This window comes from Amphiura filiformis, chromosome 6 (assembly GCF_039555335.1).
Source record: "Amphiura filiformis chromosome 6, Afil_fr2py, whole genome shotgun sequence".
Taxonomy (NCBI): domain Eukaryota; kingdom Metazoa; phylum Echinodermata; class Ophiuroidea; order Amphilepidida; family Amphiuridae; genus Amphiura; species Amphiura filiformis.
Window position 1 is genome coordinate 10,756,583 of NC_092633.1, and position 20,044 is coordinate 10,776,626.

At 35.6% G+C, this 20,044-nt stretch overlaps 1 protein-coding gene and 1 non-coding gene across 2 annotated transcripts; both read right to left on the minus strand.

Annotated features, from left to right (window-relative positions):
- Window positions 1-7,358: 7,358 nt before the first annotated feature.
- On the minus strand, window positions 7,359-19,017 carry LOC140154202 (protein FAM124A-like). The gene is made up of 3 exons (XM_072176805.1): window positions 18,863-19,017; window positions 15,108-15,157; window positions 7,359-8,749 (listed from the first exon to the last, which is right to left on the minus strand). The coding sequence occupies exons 1-3, from the start codon at window positions 18,916-18,918 to the stop codon at window positions 7,773-7,775; spliced, it is 1,083 nt and encodes a 360-aa protein (XP_072032906.1). The 5' UTR covers window positions 18,919-19,017; the 3' UTR covers window positions 7,359-7,772.
- On the minus strand, window positions 11,198-11,269 carry Trnae-uuc (transfer RNA glutamic acid (anticodon UUC)). Its single transcript has one exon. It is a non-coding gene; the product is annotated as a tRNA-Glu (tRNA).
- Window positions 19,018-20,044: the final 1,027 nt, after the last annotated feature.

Below are 20,044 nucleotides of genomic sequence, written 5' to 3' on the forward strand. Positions count from 1 at the left end.
ATGATGATGATGATGATTGTGAGCTGTTGGGGGATGGAAGCATGCAAAATGGATTCTGTTGCAATTAGTGGTGGCTAATTTTTTTATTTGATTAGCCTATTAGCCGAAATCCCCACTTTTCATTTGCTATTGGTGTCTTTGTTTGTTTGTTTCAAGTCTGGCGTTGTAAAAAAAATCATTGGAACTAAGGGGCATTCATGCAGTGACAGCGGTCTGGTAAATACAATTGTCTTTGGGTTATATCTGGCAAAAATATCAAACTTATATTATACAGGGGTCTTTTGTGCAGTTTTGTCCCGGGAGTTTTGTCAATACTTTTTTACGCTGCTGGCTAGTTTCAGTGCCAAAAGCCGTAGCTTTCGTGTCTTCAGGCGAAGAAAAGTGTCCTCTTTCGTTTATAGTGGCCAAGTCTGTCTTCAGAATGTCCACCTCAAATAAGAGGTGTTCGAATTGTAACGCGTGTAAAATGTACACATTGAAACAACTATAGGGGTATTTTGTGAGAATTCGATCACATTCAAATGTGAATGAACACTATTAAATGAAATAATTTGCAAGTACCAGGCCTATAGTGACTTGTACTTATCAAATAATCAAATAAATCCTTCATTTCTTATTAGTGTAACTTTCATTATGGTAGGCCCTACATGTTATATTCTCAAATGGATCATATAGTGCTGAAGATTGGGAGCCAGTTTATTCCGAACCATTTGCCTTATTGAGAAATCGCTTCCGACCATATATCCCCCAAAACCTATTAGATCACAGGAATACTATACAGTGTGGGCCAAAAACAACTTTACCCAATTTAAAAGGTTTGTATCTCAAAATTAAAAAGTCTGCTGCAAATTGTTTTCACATATTCGTAAAGAACATCTCCTTTAGAGTATTTGGTGAAAAAACTACTCAAAAATGTATTAAATTAAAAACGTGACGCAAGTTTTAAATCAAAGAGTCAAAATTAGCTTTGTCCACGTGAAGGCCTACTAGCTGTCGCGTCGCATCACTTGCAATGGAGTTCGATAAAGAATGAGCACCACTCAGTATACGCACAAATTTGTTCAGCAATTTTATATAACACAATCAAATAAATCAAACATGAACAATTTAAATGTCAAGTTATGATATTTTGTCTTTCACGCTGCAAAGATAAACACAATACTCTTTTTAGTGCGCAAAGCAATTATAACCTCAGACCTGATTTTTTTTTTTTGTCATTACGAAATGTTATCTATAAGAAAGTTTGAAGTTATTGAAGTTATTGCGTTCGTGGTATGTTCGGCAAATTGTTGCGTCGACAACTGACTCTGGGGTTAGCTGCCAGTTCCCTTTGAACCACTGGAATATTTGCAGCTGGACGACCAGTTCTTGGACGTCCGCTCCGTGCTTTGCATCTATTCATCACACTTCCGAGGTTGTGAAAGTTGTCCGTATGTAGAGTTATGGTAGGTTTCGGTGGGATCTTACGTTCAGGAAACGAATCCGAAATTCACGCTGCACTACCAAAAAGCTTTCTGTTCTTAATTAAATATACCTCTGCCATAAAAGTCATCTCTTGTGTTGTGAATTGCCTTATCTTGACGCCTTGCAAACCTATTTAGAAATAAGCCACGCAGTCACGAAATGCACGAAGGCCTATTTAAAATTGAAAATTTGCGCCAGATAAAACCTTTGTAATTATTGTGTAATTTTTATGCTAATTGTTGGTCAATGACAGGGGTAAAGTTCGAGTTCATGACAAGTAAATGGGGGTTAAAATCGATTGAATTTCTTTCATGCATGTAAAACAATCATCACTTGTCAAAGACAAGCCAAACGTGTTTACCAATTACATGTATGCCTAACGCAAATGTATGCCATATTCTAAGCAATCGGACATACACCATTGAATTACGTGTGGACAAAGTGATTTTTGACCCTCGGACGTAAAACTAGCACCATTTTGTTAATTTATCTTCTTTTGCTTTCATTTCTTCATCACATACTATTAGAAATGTATACATTTAGAATATGTAACAATATTATGAATAGCTCTTCTACAATTTGGACAGCCACCCTCTGAAATTGGGTAAAGTTGTTTTTGGCCCACACTGTATAGTAGGCCTAATGGCTGTATTCAATGGCTGTCAAAAAGCAATTGCCACCAACACAAAGTAATTGATATGAGTGAGTGGGGTGTAAGTGAATGAGTGGGGGTGTGTTTGATTGATTGATTGATTGATTGATTGATTGATTGATTGATTGATCTGTTGATTGATTGGCTGATTGATTGATTGATTGATTGAGTGAGTGAGTGAGTGAGTGGGGGTGTGAGTGAATGAGTTTTTAAACTTAAAAGTGTAAGTGTGAATAAATAAATAAATAAATAAACAAATAAATAAATAAATAAATAAATAGTAGAAAGTAGAAAGCAACATAATTAAAATGTGATTTATTGTAAAAGAGTTTACAGAAAGTAGAAAACATAATTAACATGTGATTTATAGTAAAAGAGTTTGCAGAAAGTGGAAAAACAAACATTATTAACGTGAGATTTATAGTAAAAGAGTATGCAGAACGTGGAAAAACAACATTATCAACATGAAATTTATAGTAAAAGAGTTTGCAGAAAGTGGAAAAACAACATTATCAACGTGAGATTTATAGTAAAAGAGTTTGCAAAAAGTGGAAAAACAATATTATCAACATGAGATTTATAGTAAAAGAGTTTGCAGTAAGTGGAAAAACAACATCAACGTGAGATTTACAGTAAAAGAGTTTGCAAAAAGTGGAAAAACAACATTATTAACATGAGATTTATAGTAAAAGAGTTTGCAGAAAGTGGAAAAACAACATTATCAACGTGAGAATTATAGTAAAAGAGTTTGCAAAAAGTGGAAAAACAACATTATAGACATGTGATTTATAGTAAAAGAGTTTGCAGAAAGTGGAAAAACAACTCTATCAACGTGAGATTTATAGTAAAAGAGTTTGCAAAAAGTGGAAAAACAATATTATCAACATGAGATTTATAGTAAAAGAGTTTGCAAAAAGTGGAAAAACAACATTATCAACGTGAGATTTATAGTAAAAGAGTTTGCAAAAAGTGGAAAAACAACATTATCAACGTGAGATTTATAGTAAAAGAGTTTGCAAAAAGTGGAAAAACAACATTATTTACGTGAGATTTATAGTAAAAGAGTTGGCAAAAAGTGGAAAAACAACATTATAGACATGTAATTTATAGTAAAAGAGTTTGCAGAAAGTGGAAAAACAACTCTATCAACGTGAGATTTATAGTAAAAGAGTTTGCAAAAAGTGGAAAAACAACATTATCAACGTGAGATTTATAGTAAAAGAGTTTGCAAAAAGTGGAAAAACAATATTATCAACGTGAGATTTATAGTAAAAGAATTTGCAAAAAGTGGAAAAACAATATTATCAACGTGAGATTTATAGTAAAAGAGTTTGCAAAAAGTGGAAAAACAACATTATTTACATGTAATTTATAGTAAAAGAGTATGCAGAGAGTGAAAAACAACATTATCAACGTGAGATTTATAGTAAAAGAGTTTGCAGAAAGTGGAAACACAACATTATAGACATGTAATTTATAGTAAAAGAGTTTGCAGAAAGTGGGAAAACAACATTATAGACATGTGATTTATAGTAAAAAAGTTTGCAAAAAGTGGAAAAATAACACTATCAACGTGAGATTTATAGTAAAAGCGTATGCAGAAAGTTGAAAAACAACATTATTTACATGTAATTTATAGTAAAAGAGTATGCAGAGAGTGGAAAAACAACACCATCAACGTGAGATTTATAGTAAAAGAGTTTGCAGAAAGTGGAAAAACAACATTATAGACATGAGATTTATAGGAAAAGAGTTTGCAGAAAGTGGAAAAACAACATTATAGACATGTGATTTATAGTAAAAGAGTTTGCAGAAAGTGGAAAAACAACATTATAGACATGTGATTTATAGTAAAAGAGTTTGCAGAAAGTGGAAAAACAACATTATAGACATGTGATTTATAGTAAAAGAGTTTGCAGAAAGTGGAAAAACAACATTATAGACATGTGATTTATAGTAAAAGAGTTTGCAGAAAGTGGAAAAACAACATTATAGACATGTGATTTATAGTAAAAGAGTTTGCAGAAAGTGGAAAAACAACATTATAGACATGTGATTTATAGTAAAAGAGTTTGCAGAAAGTGGAAAAACAACATTATAGACATGTGATTTATAGTAAAAGAGTTTGCAGAAAGTGGAAAAACAACATTATAGACATGTGATTTATAGTAAAAGAGTTTGCAGAAAGTGGAAAAACAACATTATAGACATGTGATTTATAGTAAAAGAGTTTGCAGAAAGTGGAAAAACAACATTATAGACATGTGATTTATAGTAAAAGAGTTTGCAGAAAGTGGAAAAACAACATTATAGACATGTGATTTATAGTAAAAGAGTTTGCAGAAAGTGGAAAAACAACATTATAGACATGTGATTTATAGTAAAAGAGTTTGCAGAAAGTGGAAAAACAACATTATAGACATGTGATTTATAGTAAAAGAGTTTGCAGAAAGTGGAAAAACAACATTATAGACATGTGATTTATAGTAAAAGAGTTTGCAGAAAGTGGAAAAACAACATTATAGACATGTGATTTATAGTAAAAGAGTTTGCAGAAAGTGGAAAAACAACATTATAGACATGTGATTTATAGTAAAAGAGTTTGCAGAAAGTGGAAAGACAAAATTATCAACATGAGATTCATAGTAAAAGAGTATGCAGAAAGTGGAAAAACAACATTATCAACGTGAGCTTTATAGTAATAGAGTATACAGAAAGTGGAAAAACAACATTATTAACGTGAGATTTATAGTAAAAGAGTTTGCAGAAAGTGGAAAAACAACATTATTAACATATGATTATAGTAAAAGAGTTTGCAGAAAGTGGGAAAACAACATTATTAACATGTGATTTATAGTAAAAGAGTTTGCAAGAAGTGGAAAAACAACATCAACACGAGATTCATAGTAAAAGAGTTTGCAGAAAGTGGAAAAACAAGATTATCAACACGAGATTCATAGTAAAAGAGTTTGCAGAAAGTGGAAAAACAACATCAACACGAGATTCATAGTAAAAGGGTTTGCAGAAAGTGGAAAAACAACAGTATCAACATGAGATTCATAGTAAAAGAGTATGCAGAAAGTGGAGAAACAGCATTATCAACGTGAGATTTATAGTAAAAGAGTATGCAGAAAGTGGAAAAACAACATCAACGTGAGCTTTATAATAATAGAGTATGCAGAAAGTGGAAAAACAACATTATCAACGTGAGATTTATAATAACTTTCTGCATACTCGGTTACTATAAATCATGTGTTAATAATGTTGTTTTTCCACTTTCTGCAAACCCTTTTACTATAAATGACATGTTAATAATGTTGTTTTTCCACTTTCTGCATACTCTTTACTATAAATCTAATGTTGTTTTCCACTTTCTGTATATTACTAAATCTCATGTTGATAAAATTGTTTTCCACTTTTACTTGATGAGTTGCATATGCCCGCGATTTGTGTTTTTGATTGCTACTTGTGAGTTGGGACCAGTCGGCATTTGCCGCTTTATATGATTCTGAGTGACCTTCAAATTTAACGTCATCTATCAGCAATGAGCGATTCAATAAAGAGGCAATGGAGATTGTGTGTTTTCGATCATATTAAATACTGTATTTAGGGACGTGTTATAACTATAGGCCTACCTACCTACATTACAAAATCATTTTCAGCAGAACATATTTATCATTCCCAATTATTAAATTAAATACAAGTAAATGAAACAAAACAACTATGCTTCGTATTTAATAAAGATATATATTTTATTCACTGTACAAACTTTGTCTCAGAACGAACAAGTTTCGCTAAAATTATAAATTGTGTTTTTTAAGTCCAGAATGGACTCGCATAAAACAGCAACGAAACGTGTGGCATGACAAAACCACAGAAAAATGGCCACGTGGACTAAGGCCCGCTGTATACAAAAAATTGGAAGTGATATTGTAATGTTTTGTGGAGGGTGTCTGCATTTCGTCTCTTCCGTCAAAAAAAAACCCATTTAGAGGCATGCATCCAATAGCTGCTATGTGTTAAATATGTGCATAACAATATATGATATTGTACATATTTAACACCTAGGAGCTATTGGCGATAGGAGGTTTGACAGAACAGCGACGATATGGTTGTAGACGGAAATCAATGCCACATTATTTAATATATTTCATTCTATTTCCAGTTATGCTAACCAATGTTTCATGATGTAAAATCGATGATCTATAATTTCTATTTATAAGTGACTTTCCGTCAACAAACATTCATAAGAAGATAAAAATAAATTGAAATAAACTGGGCTCAAAAAGAAACTTATAGTTTTTCACAAGGTCTTATTTTAAAATTCTGTCCATCAAAACACATGATTACTTCAATAGGCTTTCTCTATACTCTCTATACTCATGTCAGTAACCAAGCAGTTGTCCAACTGACACAAGAGTAAAATACACTGACATGGGACAGCTTCCTGGACCACATGTCACAGCCCATTTGATGTGTGTGTAAAGCAATTGTAGCAGCAATGGGGTCTTGCCTGTCTTAGGATTGCCTTACAAAAAAACCGTTCGTACCCAGCAAACATAAACACATTCCGACATATGCGAACACGGCACTCTCTCACGAATACCTTCATTTGTTTTGACTAATTCTTCACGTGTATTAAACTTGATATTGCCGACATTTCCAGGCTGTGACATGTGATACAGCCCCGGGGATACAGCAAGCGGTTCCATGTCAGTGCGTTTTTCAGTTGTGTTAGAAAGGTAACCGTTTGGACATTGACATGTCATTAGAGTAGAGTATTGGAGTAATCCTGTGTGTAATTTTGGTTCATTTTGATGGACAGAAAGATATCAACTTGTGAAAAATTACATTTTGAGCCCAGTTTAGATTGAATTATGAATACCTGTTGAACAAATATTCTACGTCGAATATTTGGAGCACGGTCCTTAGGCCATACCGACTGCTCAGTGCCAGAAGTGAGTAAGTGCAACAGCTGCCCTGTGAACATTTGGCAATTTACACACAGTATAATATATTGGACTCATCTACACATGGTAGCTACACATGGAAGCTATTGCACTTACCCACTTCTTGACAGTCGATTATGTTTAAAGATCTTCTCATAAAATAATCAGATATTAAATTGAACGATAGCCTAAATTATTATATCACCAAAATGTCAAAATAATGTTAGAGCACAGATATTGGTGTGTTCCAATATCTGTGGTTGGTTAGAGGCAATATCGAGAAACATTGACAACGATTGTCAGAACTTCGTGGCCGGTATAGTTAGGGCTCCAGGGGTGCAAGTTTTGAGAAGTCTACACAGAGAGCCACTAAAGGTTTACAAGTGGTTTAACCAAAGTATTCTTATTTAGGATTTAAAAAAGTATAGTTTGACCTATTTGCGATGCACCGTTCTCAAGTTATAAGCAAAAAGATCAAAAGTCAAATGTTAGGATCTACAGGGGTTAATATATTTGGTATAATTTTACCCATGTGTTACCCATTTGAGAACTTTCGACAACTTTTATGAAAATACACGTAAAATAGCTTAAAATATGCGGAATCAGCATCCCTTATATTGAACAAGAACCAATTAAACCATTTGTGACGCTCTGTGTGTAGACCTTCATGCTTTTAGAGGCTTTTTGGCATCAGTCTGGAGTCCCAACTATTGGCTGTTTTCATCGTCATCAGTTACGGGCGACAGATGCAATCGTGGCGATAATCTTGCCATGGGTCTTAACGCTTTTGGGGCAAGAAGAGTTTGCAATACGTCTGTTGACTGTTGACGCAATAGCAATCGTGGTTTTTGCTGAACTGAGCTAGACATTATAGTACCTAATTGCTTCCGGTTCACTAATAATAATGTGACATTTCCATCCGGGTCATTGGTCTGCCATCTTTGGGGACTGATTGGTGAGCAAGCGTTAGGCAATAGCGGAACTAATTCTCCTATTTCTCGAACTTTGATTTGCAAAAACGCTGAGTTGAGTGCTCTTGGGTGACAACCGTGTGGTACTTTCTTCAAAGCTAACTGTATGTCCATTAGTTCCTTACTATGAATCAAAAAATAACAAAAATCATCCCTTTCATATTCAGCTTTGCGACCGACAAGCAGACTATAAAATTGCACCATATCATCCCAGCGCGCATGCGTGGAATAAATCATAAATCGTAAATGTTCTTTCCCGTGATGCACTTGCCTTACCGCCCAAAATGGTATGTCATTTTCAGTCGCGTAGTAATCTTGTCTATTTTGTCTGTACAACGTGAAATTATCACTTAGGCAAGTATGATGGTGATTTTGCCATGGTCTCTTACACAGATGATCCAGTGCCCTATCTAACTTATTATCCACTATCAAAGCGTCGTCAAACTCTTCCTCATCGTCATCCTTGAGCAGAAATAGCACCACTCCCAGCGCGGGATATTCAGTTTCTGAAATGTCAAACGTGTCCGGTTGCAATCCATTTGATCGACTTCGTTCAGCTATGTTGAAAAGTTTAAAGGACGGATCAAAACATTTGATTAATGGCTCTAGAAGTTTTCTTAGTCGTACACTTTGGCCTGGGTTTGTTACGTAGTGGAGAGTAACTTTATACGGGTCCTTGAGTGCACCGCCAATGTCCGTAAGAGATTCCTCACCTATACAGAATGTAAAATAAATATGATCGTAATATTAAACATAACTTGTAAAACATGATCAGTTTGAAATACGCACAAGCAGTATACTCATACATGCTCGTATAGGTGTAGCTTAGAACCTTTTGTCCCGGATACCCTCATGAAACAAGTGATCTTTACAAAGTTCAAGAACCCAAATTGTTCCTTATAGAACCAATAGGGTCTAAGCCCTTCTGGGAATCTTAACTGTGAAAGCTTTTGAAGAATGAATAACAACCCTTTAATCACACCCTTTTTACGAGTGTAACTTGCTATGAAATTGTGTATCTTTTTGAATGATGTACTTCTTTTCACTTGTTTGCATATTTTTCAATGTATGTGTATCTCTATAGCACTTAAATGCATGTTTGCTTGGTTTATGTGCAATATAAATTTCAGGGATTGATTAATTAATTGATGGATTGAACCATAACTTTTCCCCGGTATCGAACTAAATCTTTGGACGCATTCAGACTGTAGCATTTAGTCATGATACTAGTAGCTCATGACCAAAATGGTTGCTACAGTATCTCCCTCTGTCCACAAAAAACAAAGTGGTTAGTCTGACTGGTCCTGACCAACGCTGACTTTGAAGGTTGGCCAAATCACTTCCTTTTTCTTGGCCAATTTCTGCCAGCCTTTTTGTGAACGCAATTATTTGTGCGAGTGGGGTGGTAGGAGTATTATTTCCAGGTTTAGTCATTTACTCCCCATTCCAGAAAAATACAGAACTACTTTTTTTTTTGAATTAAAAAATATTATCCTGTTTTACCAAATGAAACATAGCTAAATCCTAATCCTTTGGTTAGTCCTAACTGGCAATAAAAGTCAAATTTGAATATTTTTGCAATTTGAGGGAAAATGGTCCAAAAACATGCTATTTTGCATGTTTTCTTACAATTGTAGTCACAAATTTGTAAGACTTGGCACAAGTCTAGCATACAAAATCTTGAGTATATGCTAAGAGTAAGAGTTGGCTCATAATTTTAATATATGTTATTTTTGCCAATTGGTTATGAAAAAAAATTGGAAATGTGTTTTTCAAAATTAAAATGCATAACTTGATATAAACCTTTGATCAAGTCTTTGGGCTTGATTGTCACAGAATACGAAAAAATGCATGTTTTTGGCCCTTATTTCCAAATATTGAACAAATATTACAATTTTACTTTCATTGCCAGTTAGGATTAACTAAATGATTAGGATTTAGCTATGTTTTATTTGACAAAACAGGATAAAAATGTTTTAATCCAAATAAATTAGTTGTATTTTTCTGGAATGGGGAGTAAGAGCTGAGGTGTACTTCTTATATTTACATTGATCTGATAGGAAATGAGTCAAGGAAGAAATTAATCGCATTTTTATTTCCACAGATCTTGCGGTTCTTAAATTAAGGTCAATAATAGTCGAAACGAAAGTTTGGGGCATTTCCTGCCCCCAAGAAAATTGTTATGAAATCATGCCGAATCTCTGCCTGTATGTACTTAATAATGATAAGATCAGGGATGTGGTATAATAATATTTTTAACTGGTATAGTATCATACTGCAGTTGCTGTCCGTTTTCCTATACACAATACACAGTGCTCTTTCCCATTGACGCGTGACCTCTACAAATAGCCCTACGTTAAAAGTATGGGGATATGACTAGTTAACGTCGCTGTGTGAAAAATAACCGGCCAATATTAAAAGTACTCTTCTAAAGTTCTAGAAAATATAGTTTTTAACATGTCCTAAATTTTTAGCTAATTTAGATGTTTGGAAATATTCGTACTTTGGTGTTTTAGTTAATGTTATAGGTAATAGTACATCATTGCCTAGTTAACGTCGCTGTGTGAAAAATAACCGGCCAATATTAAAAGTAGTCTTCTAAAATTCTAGACAATATAGTTTTGTAACATGTCCTAAATTTTAGCTAATTTAGGTGTTTGGAGAGGGTCGCACTTTTGTGTTTTAGGAAGGATATGTAAACGACAGATAACACCAAAAATATGAAGAAATTATTTCCAAACCGTGTTAAGTCAACAATCATTATGTTGCTCATTTTCAAGAATGCTGGTTTACAAAAAGCAGGCCATTGTCTCATTTCGTGAACAAAGGTACACATACCATTGTTTCCTTTCGTTTCCTTTATAATCGGTTACCCAACTGAAGCTATAATACCAGCTTTATTGCGATATCGCACATGAAAACAGACACATGTGCACAACCAGAGAAGATCCGATTTAATCAGTTGAGCTGTTTCAATGAGTGTTATCTTGGTTTAATAGCTTTTAATGGGGTTTAAGTCCTGCAAAGGTCGAGATGAATTCTACTGTAGACATGACTGCATCATGTACAAAATTACATGGTATGAACTTCCAAACTTCAAACCTATTTCTAAAATTATTATAAACGAAGTTACATCGTGATAAAAAGAGAAAAAAATCTTATTCCCGTGCCGGGAATCGAACCCGGGCCGCGTGGGTGAAAACCACGAATCCTAACCACTAGACCACACGGGAATTGCATGATTCAATGTGCTTCTGACTCATCCGTTATCATCTGTTTCAGCTGTTCATGTTCAATAATCGATTAATTGTATAGCCCATGTACAGTTGTACACGACAGGATAATGACCAATTAGCACAATAATTAAACGCTGATCAATTTGTGCCAACTGGAAATTAGCGAATTAATTAAAAAAGAGGGCGATGCATTTAACCAGAGAAGATGAGAATGATTTAACCAACCAAGAAAATATAACGCGAGTGTAAGTAGGCTATTTTGTTAGTGATTTGAGGAACCAGCAACTAAAATATTTTTTTCAGAAAGGCATATTTATGTGGTGAAATATGTGATATTTTGGAAAAGGTGGAAAATAATGAACCCACCGGGATAAATATGTCGACCATCAAACTTCAAGGGACTATGAGGGTAGTGAAGCGCATGGTTTGAGGGCTGTTTGATTTAGTCCAGGCCCTGTCCTACAGACCCGTATACATTTTTCAAAGAGGAAAGTTTGAAAGTTGATTCGAGTAGGGTATGCATAGGTCTTCCAAATTCTACTAGGTGGAAAATTCCAAACTCGGGCAAACTCTGTTTATGGCCATTTTTCAAAATGGCCGCCAAAATGTACTTATGAACCAGGTAAAATGACAATAACTCTGAAACTACTTGACCTATAGTAAGAATTCCAATTGAATGAACGCAGCTTTTAACAGCTGCACTCGATCCAATCGCGATCGTATATTGCGTATTTCAAACTACAACGCGAACGCACGACCTTGGATACAATGCTATCCAATCACGAGTGCGTTGGCATGGTTGGAATCACTTCCGCGTTATTCACGCACAGTCGCACACGCTGGCGTACATCGCTCAGTGTACGCAAAAATTCGTCACGCTATTGAAAGCTGCGTTCATTCAATTGGAATTCCCACTATAGTAGGGTGATTGAGGTGTCAATCCCCACTAAATCAAAGCTGTCTGATTGAATGAAGGGGGTTTCATGGATGTCTGAGGTCCAGGACACCTGGAATCCAAGATGGCCGCCCGTAGCAACCATAATCATCATATTAGCCAGATGATATGACAATAATTCGGAATCTGCCTGACCTACAAGGGTCATTGAAGTGTCTATCCCCACTAAATCAAGGCTGGCTGAGTGAATGAAGGAGGTTTCATGGATGTCTGAGGTCCAGGATACCTGAAATCCAAGATGGCCGCCCATAGCAACCATAAATCATCAAATTAGCCAGGTGAAATGACAATAATTCGGAATCTGCTTGACCTACAAGGGTCATTGAGGTGTCTATCCCCACTAAATCAAGGCTGGCTGAGTGAATGAAGGAGGTTTCATGGATATCTGAGGTCCAGGACACCTGAAATCCAAGATGGCCACCCATAGCAACCATAAATCATCAATTTAGCCAGGTGAAATGACAATAATTCGGAATCTGCCTGACCTACAAGGGTCATTGAGGTGTATATCCCCACTAAATCAAGGCTGGCTGAGTGAATGAAGGAGGTTTTATGGATGTCTGAGGTCTAGGACACCTGAAATCCAAGATGGCCACCCGTAGCAACCATAATCATCATATTAGCCAGATGAAATGACAATAATTCGGAATCTGCTTGACCTACAAGGGACATTGAGGTCTCTGTCCCTACTAAATCAAGACTGTCTAATTGAATGAAGAGGGTGTCGTGGTTGTCTGATGTCTAGGACACCCACAATCTAAGATGGCCGCCCATGATAGTAACCATATAATATTCACATTAACCAGATGAAATGACAATATCTCGGTAACTATTTAATCTAGAAGAGCAATTAAGGTGTGTAACTTCGCTCAATTAAGTCACACCAAATCCAGATGGCAGTCATAGCAACCACTATAAACCTATATAAACCTATATTAGAACCTATGTACCTATGAAAATCAAGGCTAGTTTCCATGGTTATCTGAGGTCTTGGACACCTAAAATACAAGATGGCTACACATAGCAACCACATGCATATTTCCACAGTTATAACTCTTGCAAATGATTTGACTCGAGGTATAGGTATATGGAATGTTGCCCACTGTCTTAACCAATGTTACGTTATTGATTGTTAATTGTGTTTGTTAATGTTACAGGTGAGTAGAGATTGACAGACATGACAGAGGAAAAGGAAGAAAGTACATCTGAGATCGATGCACTTAATCTCCTTATTCCCAAGCCTGCTCATGCTCCTCCAGACTCTCAAACATGTATCATTTTGTCAAAAGAAGAGCAAGAAATCACAGTCACTTCAGAGTGGTCCAAGAACTTTAAGCTTTTTGTGAACATCATCATCTTTGAGTTCAGCTACCTCTCATCACTGCTCGTACACCATGTACACGTTTCCTACCAGTTTCACCACTCTGAAGTGACTGTGATTTCTTGCTCTTCTTTTGACAATACATTTTCAGGGCCTGGAGGAGCATGAGCAGGCTTGGGAATAACGAGATTAAGTCCATCGATCTCAGATGTACGTTCTTCCTTTTCCTCTGTCATGTCTGTCAGTCTCTACTCACCTGTAACATTAACAAACAAAATTTAAACAATAAATAACGTAACATTGGTTAAGTGGGCAACATTTCATGTACCTATACCCCGAGTCAAATAATTTGCAAGAGGTATAACTGTGGAAATATGCATATGGTTGCTATGGGTAGCCATCTTGTACTTTAGGTGTCCAAGATCTCAGATAACCATGGAAACTAGCCTTGATTTTCATTGGTACATAGGTTCTAATTGATGACATTTCATTTGATTTATAGTGGTTGCTATGACTGCCATCTGGATTTGGTGTGACTTGATTTAGCGAAGTTACACAACTTAATTGCTCTTCTAGATTAAATAGTTACCGAGATATTGTCATTTCACCTGGTTAATGTGAATATTATATGGCTACTATGGGCGGCCATCTTAGATTGTGGGTATCCTAGACATCAGACAACCACGACACCCTCTTCATTCAATTAGACAGTCTTGATTTAGTAGGGATAGAGACCTCAATGACCCTTGTAGGTCAAGCAGATTCCGAATTATTTTCATTTCATCTGGCTAATATGATGATTATGGTTGCTACGGGCGGCCATCTTGGATTTCAGGTGTCCTAGACCTCAGATATCCATGAAAACCCCTTCATTCACTCAGCCAGTCTTGATTTAGCGGGGTTAGACACCTCAATGACCCTTGTAGGTCAAGCAGATTCCGTATTATTGTAATTTCACCTGGCTAATTTGATGATTTATGGTTGTTATAGGCGGCCATCTTGGATTTCAGGTGTCCTGGACCTCAGACATCCATGAAACCCCTTTCATTCCCTCAGCCAGCCTTGATTTAGTGGGGATAGACACCTCAATGACTCTTGTAGGTCAGGCAGATTCCGAATTATTGTCATATCATCTGGCTAATATGATGATTATGGTTGCTACTGGCGGCCATATTGGATTCCAGGTGTCCTGGACCTCAGACATCCATGAAACCCCTTTCATTCAATCAGACAGCCTTGATTTAGTGGGGATAAACACCTCAATCACCCCTCTAGGTCAAGTAGTTTCAGAGTTATTGTCATTTTACCTGGTTCATAAGTACATTTTGGCGGCCATTTTGAAAAATGGCCATATACAGAGTTTGCCCGGGTTTGGAATTTTCCACCTAGTAGAATTTGGAAGACCTATGCATACCCTACTCGAATCAACTTTCAAACTTTCCTCTTTGAAAAATGTATACGGGTCTGTAGGACAGGGCCAGGACTAATTTGATTATATGAAAAACAAAACATTAATGCGTTTGTCGTAATGAGTTTTAAATTGCGTCTACTTTACTCACTAGAGTTTGGTGATGACATTTCATACGACGGCGCTGGATCGATGGGTACCCTGAAAATGAAAAGAAAAAGGAAAAGAAAATTAAAGCATTATAATCTTAGCAGCCAGTGTACTGAAATTTGACTCTGCTATATTTGACAGAGTCTTGGTTTAGCAGCGACTATAGCTTGTGAAACCATCACGATCACGGCGTCATCATTCAGGATTGTAAATATACGCTGAATGAAAGACGCCGTGATGGTGTCGCATACATGATACGTCTCTAACAAGACTCTAAAAAGGTAACTTTTTAAGCAAATGTCATTCTAATCTTCATAGCAAAGCTTGGTTGAATCATAATGTTACTTATTAAATATCAACTTGTACTGAAAAACAAAGACAAATAATCCTGAGCAAAAGCAAGTAATCCGTTCTGGTCGAGTGTTGACTTCAATTTTTAAAAATCCTTTCAAATTGCTTCATCAAAAACTTAATTTTCTCCAACTTATAGTTCGGTCTGTGAAATTATTGGCACTTTTGGTTTTCACAAAATAATGTGCTTGCGTATAAGGTTATCAACTATTTTAAACTGTTGTGAATTGGTAGTTCACATTATCTTGCGAATGGCAGTGAGCTTTGGCAAAAATTGCATTGATCAATTCATAGCGAGCATGTAGAAGAATTCAAATGTCGCAGATATACTTTTGTAGGTGCTGTGGTTCTTGAGTTACGTTGTAAAGAGGGCTGAAGCAACAACACGTTTGTAAAACGCACATAACTCATTAACAACAATAAATTAAGCAAGTTTGCAAAGTATATGATTTGTAAAATGAACTTTTTCAAAACATCAAAGTGATATTTTTCAATAATATATTGATTCAGATAATGAAAATCGATTTTTTGTTGTTGCTTAGACCAACAATACCCCGTCTACCCTTAAAATACATTTTGCAGTGTCAAAACGGAAGAAGACGCATTTAAAAAAAGTACATATATACTTTTACTTTTAATTAAGAGCACATCAAAAGTTGTTACACTGTCAATTATTGTTTTTATGTGTGTTTTTTTGTTGCTTTGACCAACAATATCCCGTCTACCCTTAAAATACATTTTGCAGTGTCAAAACGGAAGAAGACGCATTTAAAAAAGTACATTATATACTTTTACTTTTATTTAAGAGCACATCAAAAGTTGTTACGCTGTCAATTATTGTTTTTACGTCAGAGAATCTCTTTGTCATTACTATTTTTGTGTGTGTGTTCATGTTTGATCAGTGTTGATAATGATTATTTTATAATTGTTGCTGTTGAAATTACTGCTATTGTATGGTAATTATATTGTTGTTGGTGGTTATACCGTTGTCCGTAGCTTTCTCCGTCGGCAAAGCTTGTAAAAGCCGACACATGCGTCGTGACAGGTGGCGGCATTCCAGCCCAACTACGACGACGACCGACAGGTCCACCTCCGATACCTCCTGCACCACCTGCTCCTGCTTCACAAGACGATGGTTTCAAAAACATTGTCACTCTCAAAATATATCAGTGATATTATCGAAGATAAAAGTACATTGGTATATTCCTTAGGTCTTATTTGAATAAAGGTTTCGAGTATATAGCCCCGTGATTATAGGTCAATCATTTGTCCAAATTCGGCATTGTGCAGACGAACTTTAGGTGTATAATTCATTGGCTGACAATATATCTTGAAAACTATCTTTACTATTCCAAAAGAGGTGTCATGACTTAAATTTGCCGATGTTCGTAAATTGTTTTAAATAACCTGCTGCAGATCATGGCCGGTAGAAAGTCGGTGAAGCCTCACCATAAATGTATCGAGATGAATTCGATACTTCGGCCATTACAAAACTACCAGTCAATCAGTCCTCCATCCAAAAGTTACATTATCACTAGGTATTTGCAGATTAATCATATCCAAGAATTCGTATTACACTATATCCGAGAACAGTTTTGGAAAAAGAACGCAGGTGAACATTGCGATAAACACAGAATAATCGTCTGCTTCGAGAGCTAGTGTCCAACTAATTTTCGCCTCAGATGTCCAGTAAGGTCAACAATCACAGACTGCTTGTTTCTGTATTACTAAATCATTTATGTACCGGTATATCATATCACATAAATTGATATAAATCCATATTATTAGTTCATTACTTGTTACTTTTCATTTTGATAAAAGCTGATAAAACTGTTCATAATAAGACGTGTTCATTCTGTCACCTATAATATGAACTAATTACACACAATCACTTTCATAACCAATAGAAATTTATATTGATTTTATCGCTATGACTCGGGGAGGGGGCTATAAACTTAATTTTGCATGAGTTGGGTCAGAGAATGATGACGTATTTACCCCTTAAATTTAATCAAGGAAAGTTGAAATATCAACGATATAGCCTACAATGTACGAGAAACACGAAACTAGGTATCAGTTTCAGGATAGGACTTCGTGAATATGGTAAACTTCATCGCATTTTTTTTGTAAACCCCATATAAACGCAAACATAGTTTCACCCCAGTTTTCAAGGGCTTTTCAATATGGCAGTGTAATGTGATGTTTAAAGTAAAACCTTCTACAGAAGGTAAACATATTATTCAAACACTATCTTTTTTCATTTGCTGTGTTGAATGAACCTCATTGACTAATGTGTTTATGATATAAAGAACCTAGACACTGTAATCATCTTTTACATCAATGATAATTGAAATTCATCGGCGGAAAGCTAGGACACTTGGAGCTCCAGTCATTTTTCTACTATCTCTATTGAGTTGTGAATTATTTTCTGGAAAACGCGTGATGGAGATTATATAATGTCCAGGAAAGCTTTTCAGCGGTATATTGGTTCGTTTTTCTTAGCACAAAGTACCAAAAAGTGGATATATGACCGGGATATATGAGTAGGCCTACCCCCCGGTTCTAAACGATGCTACAATCTAATCCTTAGATAAAGCATAAGTTAATGTTTTTAAATCAATTGATATGAATAGAATGTAACGATTGTGTGAGATATAAATAATTGGCTTAGTATCTGATACATTCGATTATTGCTCAAATTGCCAATAATTGTTTCATAATTAATATCAACGATTTCATATGGGCAATTGCACTTTTTAGATTCCTTATATAGGCCTACACTAATAGTCAGAATGGAGTCACGTGACTCTCAAAGTGGAGTAAACTAGCCCTAACTCTCAAAAGGAGTCACCTGACTGTCACAAGAGAGTCATTTGACTCTACCTGCGGCGTCATGCACGACGAGGTATAGGTATTTGGCACTGAAAGGATTCGGACCTGATTTTCACTACAGAGTCAATTGACTCTACCCGTGGAGTTAATCGGGGGAGTTAATTGACTCTAGAGTCGTCGACGACAATTCCACAATGCTTTGCTAATTCAGCAAATTTGCATTTATGCTGTTTCTGTCTCTGATGCTGGTCATTCTCATTCACATCATGTATGGGTGTTTGAACAGTGTGATTTGGTATTTTGGCTAACTTGTCTTGAGCTGGATTCCACTGGAGAATTTTAACCTGGCAGTGAGGTAAAGCTTAATAGTAAGCTTAAATATGTGTAACAATGTATTTTTCGTGCGTTCCTAACATAAGACATCCAACAAAGATAAAAACTGTAAGAAACAAAAACCCGTCGCTAATAAGAAGGCGATAAAAAGGCACGAGCAGTGTAACATGAAATGGATTCACCCAAAATGAACACGTTTTGAAAAAGTCATCCTTTATTTTCAGTTTCACATGATCTCACCTATTTGGGATCCGGTGTTTCCCCTTCTTCCCATTAAGGATCCAGTGTTTCCCCATCTTTCCTCAAAATATGTATAACATCAGTTACAGCTGTATATTATCCACATAGAATGGTAACATTATTTCCGTCATTGGTTATGTATGTCCGTATTCTGTTATGATCTACGTGTGTGTGATGATTTGTATTTTAGAAGAATTTCAATACCGCAAAAAAATAAGATTTTAAGTCGAAAAATATTGACATTTATCGGCATCACTTTGAGGATTCGTTACCGGATCCTATACATGTAAAAGATAGCGCATTAGATGACATTAAACTTAATGAAAAGAATAAATTGAATAACTTTGAAAAGAATTGTGGTAAACTTAATGCCACATGCCCCATTGACGTACGAATTAAGAATTGATTTGTTGAAAAAAAGGCATTCCCTGTGTTCGTAACCAAAAAGATGTTGTAAGATTCAGAAGAAAGGAACTACTATAGAAAAAAATCGACGCAAACCACTGAATTAATAATAATAATAATACTAATCAGATAATAATCTATTAAAACGAATAATCATATTGTTGCCCATTCTGCAGTGAGAATAAGATGAAACCAATGCACCAATAAGATCAAACCACAAAGCTCAGACCAGGGAGGGATTGTCTAGCCATAGGCCCTACTAGTGGAAATCGGTTCAACCGATTTCTTTGCACGTACATTTTTAATCCCAAGCCAAGTTCAATTTGCTGGTTATATTTCCACTTTCTGTTCTCTCTTGTTTAGTTTGTTGATTGTTTCTTTCAAATTTCTTGTGTTGGAAACCATTTTGAATTAGGATAATTTCCAATCAACATGATCCATATTCATACCGACAAAGTGACATTATCGTCAGCTACTACGATAAAAGTAATTTTTGTGTAATTTTTAGAACAGAGTGCCAAATATGATTCAAGTATGCATTTAAACATATTTATTCACCAATCTTTGCATATAAGAACAAATGATAATAAGACAAATGAAAGCGAATAATCAGAAATAATAAGGATGATTACGTAACTGATGCTTGAGCGATCTTTTGTTCTTTGTTCTCAAAATTTCAAAAAATATTATTACCTGAGATACTCAGGTCTAACCGTGCCCATAACAATTAATGATCGGGGAGGGGGTTACATTATGTATATGACACGGGGACGCCAG

Coding starts and splice junctions, on each gene's coding strand:
- LOC140154202 (XM_072176805.1), bottom strand. CDS start 18,918: ATGGGGAAACACTGGATCCTTAATGGGAAGAAGGGGAAACACCGGATC. Junction 15,158..18,862: donor AAACACCGGATCCCAAATAG/GTGAGATCATGT, acceptor TTTCATTTTCAG/GGTACCCATCGATCCAGCGC. Junction 8,750..15,107: donor AATGTCATCACCAAACTCTA/GTGAGTAAAGTA, acceptor CATTCTGTATAG/GTGAGGAATCTCTTACGGAC.